Genomic DNA, 5694 nt, shown 5'->3' with positions numbered 1-5694 from the left:
TTTTTTGGTTTTTCTCCGGTACCGGGAACCGAACTCACGACCTTGCACTTGCCAGGCAGGCGCTTTGCCGCTGAGCTAAATCCCCAGCCCCATAACATTTTCAATTTAACACAAAAAGATTCACCACTTTTCAAGTTACATACTTGGAAGCTGCACAGACTGTCGTCTTGGTTCAGACTGAGATATTAGGGTATTTCAGGGTGTTTTCCTTGGGCGTGTAATCATCTAGAATCAGACAGGATTTGGATGTCAGAGGTGTATCACACCACGAGAATGTCATACTTGAAGGAACTCACTGGGGGAGTGAATTCCACAAGAGTACAAAAAGCAAGCTCATTTGTTTTTTCAAATCATCTTCGCATAGAAAATACCTCATATTCCATTTCATGAATGTATCATGTCAGTTTCATAAGTATATGAAAGGGAGGTGACTTTCCTGACACCACTGCCATCTTTTTCCTGAAAGATTTTCATGCATATAATTTTTTGTTAGCAGCTACCCCAAACTTGTAATTGTTTTATAAATTTAAAATTAGCATATTAATCAATATACTACTACTTATTCTTTTTACATAATTATTAGAGAAGTTATCTTTGTATATATAGTCTAGCCTGGTGCTGCCCAATGTAAGCCACATGTGTAACTTTAAATTTTCTAGTAGCCACACATTTTACATTCAGCGTTTTCATGCTCTTTGATATCCTTTTGCATGTTTAATATTTAACAGATGTTTCAATTTGGGCTGGCCTCATTTTAAGTTCGCGGTAGCCACACATGACTAGTGGCTACCATATTGGATAGTGCAGATCTAGGCAGTCTGTTACTGAATAGGAACTGGGCTGTCTCTAGTCTTTTACTATTAGAATATTTTAGATTGCTATAAATGTTTCCTCTTTTGAATAAACCCTTGGTCTGGTTCTCTCATAAGACCTTGAACATATGACTATCCCTTTTTACTACTACATTTTAGTAGATATAATTATTCTTTGTTCTGGACTCAGCATTTAGTACCCAATAAATATTCATTTACTTAAACTGAATGCTAATTTGTTCCTCATGATGCTTTCTAGAAGGTGAAGAAGCTGATAATGAAGCTGAAGAAGAAGTTGAGGGCGAGGAGTCTGAATTCCATGGAGAGTCTGAGGCACCTGAAGTATCTGAGAACAGAGAGTCGCTGTTGCATGAAGAGTCTGAAATGTCTCAGGTCCCCAAAACAGAGCGTGAATCAGGTTGAACTGTCCCAAGGGCCCTGTCCTTCATTCTACTCTGATCCGTGTGTGTGTGTGTGTGTGTGTGTGTGTGTGTGTGTGTGTGTATAAAATGGAAGCTGGCTAAAGATGGAAAGATGAGTATTCCCAACCACTGAGAATGTCCAGATTGTATAATGTGTAGCATGGTAAGAAAGCCGAGGCTACTTTGTCCCAGCACTGGTGTTAGGAGCAGGACACATTGTCCAGAAAGCAGGACAATTAAAGGTACCAAACTATAAAACCTTTTCCTTTCTTCTGACCCTTTACACCTTACTTTGTTGTTGTGTTTTGCATTTGTTATCAACACTAAGTGGGGAGCCTTTCAAAAGACCCTATAATCCCCTCATGTCACATACCCATTAGCCAGCCCCATCTCAAGGCCTACTTTTTTTTTTTTTTTTTTTTGGTTTTTCTCCGGTACCGGGAACCGAACTCACGACCTTGCGCTTCCCAGGCAGGCGCTTTTGCCGCTGAGCTAAATCCCCAGCCCCCTCAAGGCCTACTTTTATGGGTTGGGTCAGGTGAGGAGTCTGTGGGGAGTGGAAGTCACCCTAACGAGTAGAGAAGGCAAAAGTATATGGTGGGAATGAGGCTAATAGGTGCTTCCAAGTACAGTTAATACTGAATTAGAAACGAACCCTACAAAGAAAAAGTCTTCAGATATCTGGAGCTAGATGCCTGACTAGATCATTAAGGGCTGGGAACTTGGTGTTAGCTGGTTAAATAAACAAGACTAAAGGGAAAAATGTAACAATGAGAACCCTCAAGTTCTACATAGATCATTTTATTGCATTAGCTTTATGGGTCAATATGTTGGTCCATTTAAGTTGCTATATAGAATACTGAAACCTGAGCACATAAACAGCAGAAATTAATTTTCTTCCAGTATTATGGGTTGAAAAGCCCAAGATTAAGTTGCCTGATAATTAATTCTGTCTTTTCTCTTTCCTGACCCATCTATGCTGGATCAGTATATGAAACATGTCTTACATCACTGAGGAAAAACCCTAAGCTTACAGTCTTTTTCTTTCACAGTAAAGTGAGCTTCTCCTCAATTTCTCCATGCCTACACTCACTGCTTGCAGTTTGTAATATCATCATCTCTCACTGCCACTTTCTGGTCTTAGTGTATCTTCATCAGTATGTTAATGAGAAATTAAAGAAATATCGGGCAGTACAAGTGAAATGCCATATTAACATAAGTTTGAAATATATTTAACAACAGTTTTAAACTAGTTATGTATACCATATGTCAGTTAGAAGAGAAGTCTGTTGTTTTGTATACTTAAGAATATTCTTTATTCTTTGCCTTATCCTATCATTCTTTACCTAACAAGAACTGTGTTTTCAATTAGACATGCTGCATACATTTAAACAATGTTTTGAAATTTTTTCTTGTGCCAATACTTTCTTAAATAAAGTAACCTTTTAACATACAAACACTAACTATTAGTTTTCTTTCTTAAGTCACTGAGCCTGCTGAGGCTACTCCAATTGAAACAGAAATTCTGAAAGGATCCAAAGAGGGTCTGGAAACTGAAGAATTACATGAAACAGGTTAGGCTGTAAAAGAGAAATAGTACATAAAAGTGCTTTTCATCTTTCTTTTTTTTTTTTTTTGGTTTTGGTTTTTCTCTGGTACCAGGAACCGAACTCACGACCTTGCGCTTGCCAGGCAGGCGCTTTTGCCGCTGAGCTAAATCCCCAGCCCCCTTTTCATCTTTCTTACATAGCCTAATCCCTTATTTAGGGGATAGTACTTGCATCATACTTACTTCTATGTTGTCGGCCATCTGATACTTGTTCTATTTATTCAGCTCATTCTATTAAAAATGTGTCTATCTAGCTTGCAACACTGATTTTCATCAAATTTTATTTTATACATTGTATTAATGGTTAAAAGTTTCATATGAAACAGTAACTGTCCAAATAATTTAAGTTTTCTTCATAGGTAATAATTCGTCTATGGCATATAAAGAAAAAAGCGTAAAGTATAAATTTATGAAAGCATATTGTTGATTAGAATATTAATTTTACTTCTTTCCAATGTTTTAAAAATATTACAAAATGCACCTTATTTTGGCAATATGGCTAATTAGGATGCTTAAAGGCTCTCTTTTTTCTTGCTTTTAACCTTTACTCAAAAGTTGTGCTACCTGAGTTTCCAGAAGATGCTTATCCTGATGTTCCTGAAATGAAGCCTTTTAAAGAGAATATTGATTCTTTCAAGAGCACGTGGAAACAGCTTGAATCAGTCATTAATGAATCTTCCATTCAAATTTTAAACTTGGAGATTGCCAACAAAACACCAGCTGAACTACTTCAAAAAGTAGTTGAGACTATGCAAAGTAAGAGCTGCAGTGGTAACACTTATGATGAAGAGCAGCTACTAGACTTAAAACCAGTTTGGAACTTCAAGGCCTTTCTGCATAGTTTATAAAGCACCATTCCATGTTTCCAAGGGTGATGTATGAAATAGTTAACTACAGTCACAGTGCAGGCTCTGTCTGTTCAGAATGGCAGAAGACACATAGAAGTGGCCATTCTGGCCACTTGTCATATAAAGCATTTGTAAAGGCCTATTTGTATACACATTAAAACTAAGAGATCAATAATAATAATTTTCTTAACCTTCAACTACTATAATATGCTAATATTTTTATTCTAAAATTATTTTCTTTTTTTAACAGAACAATTTCAATATCATGCATTGGAGATAACTATAGAAAATTATGATGAAGAAGCAGAAGACTATCCAGCTGAGGCAGATGATGAAGAGACAGAAGAAGAGGAAGAAGAGGAAGAGGTATGATTGTTTTATTATTACTCATTCTTATTTGGCAAGTCAATGAAAATGTATATATTCAAAGTGGTAACTATCTTTTTTGGACCCCAACTGAAAAAAACAGGCATCCTTGACATTAGAAATAAGTATTTTTGCACACACTCTTCCCTCCTCACCCCAGGTTCATTTGACTACCTGAATGCCAGAGCTACTTAGTACAAAAAAGATAGCCATAAAAAATACAGTAAAAACCTTTAAAATTTTTTCAAAATGGAAAAATTATGTATTATGGATATGTATATTTTATAAATTTCAGAGAAGTGGGGCTTTTGTATAAAACTCAGCAGTGGGGTCCTTGCGAGGCTACTTGCATGATACTATACTCCCCGGTAGGAACAGCCCACGTGCAGGCCCAGTCTCTTCCCTTGGTATCAGAACAGTGACAACCATTTTTATTTGATAGTTTCCTAGTGTGAGCATCTAATCATAATAAAACAGAAAATGACCCTTTTAATTTGTGTCTTTATGAATAAAAAATAATTTTTGAAAGTTAGATAAACACTTGTAATTAACTTGTTTCCTAACTTAAACCCAAATATATAGTAGTGTGTGTGTGTGTGTGTGTGTGTGTGTGTAGCAACAAATGACATACAGCGTGAGTCTGATAACAGTTTTCAGTGCTTTATCACTGAGGAACTGAAGGGACTATTAGGTGGAGTGGCTAACAGACGTGGGCTTTGTTCTGCTTATGTTCAGATTCTTTTCTCATCAGACTGCGGTAATGTCTGCTGCTTTCTTCTGTGTCCCATTCCAGCCTGCAATAGAGTAGTCTCTTACTTGTATCTATAGATAGTTCTCAGGCTGTCCATAATATTTAACCCTTATATATGGTTCATTAATAATATAGCAGAAAACCCCATAATTCCTAAGGCACTAGATAGGGTACAGACAAAAGTCTAGCCTCTGGAGTGGGGAAAAATTAGACCTAAAATAAGAGTATCAATTTGCCTTGGCCTTACCTAACATTAAAGCAAGATATAAGCAAAAACGTTATACTGTTTTCAAATAACTTGTGTCCAAGAACAAAACTCAGCATATGAGTTTTAGGCATTTATAGGCATACAAAGTAAAATTCTGGCATCCATTCAGTTTCCTGGACCTGCAAGCAGGCAGGAAAACATTAGTCATAATAAAGAGAACAGATCGTCAATTGAAACCGATCCAAAACTGACAAAGCTGTCACAGTTATCTGACAAGGACTTTAAAAGTTGTTTTAAATGTATTTTATAAATTTTATAAGTCAAGCAGTGATGCAGAGGATATAATAAACAGCTAACTTGAACGTTTTTGTCAAAGGTACTAAATATGAGATATGCATTGAATAGAATGGTGATAGTTTAGCTGTTGCAGAGTAAGAAACTTGAAGAAACAGCAATAGAAACTATCAAAAATGAAACAAAAGAGGAAAATATCCAGAAATAAAATGAGAAGAGCATTAGTGATTTGTGGAACAATTTCAAGCAACCTAAGAGAAGTGTGTGTTGGGAGCAGAGATAGAAAAATAGTTGAAGAGGGGGCTGGGGATTTAGCTCAGCGGCAAAAGCGCCTGCCTGGCAAGCGCAAGGTCGTGAGTTCGGTTCCCGGTACCGGAGAAAAAC

At 36.7% G+C, this 5694-nt stretch overlaps 1 protein-coding gene across 7 annotated transcripts in view; it reads left to right on the top strand.

The window, feature by feature from the left end:
* Positions 1-5694, top strand: part of Ak9 (adenylate kinase 9) — a 127818-nt gene that overhangs the window by 60855 nt on the left and 61269 nt on the right. For all 7 annotated transcript variants that reach the window (XM_013512375.1, XM_005372537.2, XM_013512310.1 and 4 more), the window contains 4 exons: positions 1072-1230; positions 2719-2808; positions 3399-3599; positions 3942-4057. In XM_013512375.1, the coding sequence (XP_013367829.1) occupies positions 1072-1230; positions 2719-2808; positions 3399-3599; positions 3942-4057 (566 nt within the window). The remainder of the gene's footprint in view (positions 1-1071; positions 1231-2718; positions 2809-3398; positions 3600-3941; positions 4058-5694) is intronic.

This window comes from Chinchilla lanigera, unplaced genomic scaffold (assembly GCF_000276665.1).
Source record: "Chinchilla lanigera isolate Chin_1 unplaced genomic scaffold, ChiLan1.0 scaffold00001, whole genome shotgun sequence".
Lineage (NCBI taxonomy): Eukaryota > Metazoa > Chordata > Mammalia > Rodentia > Chinchillidae > Chinchilla > Chinchilla lanigera.
Note: the sequence above shows the minus strand (reverse complement) of the source record. Positions and strands in the feature narration are given on the sequence as shown.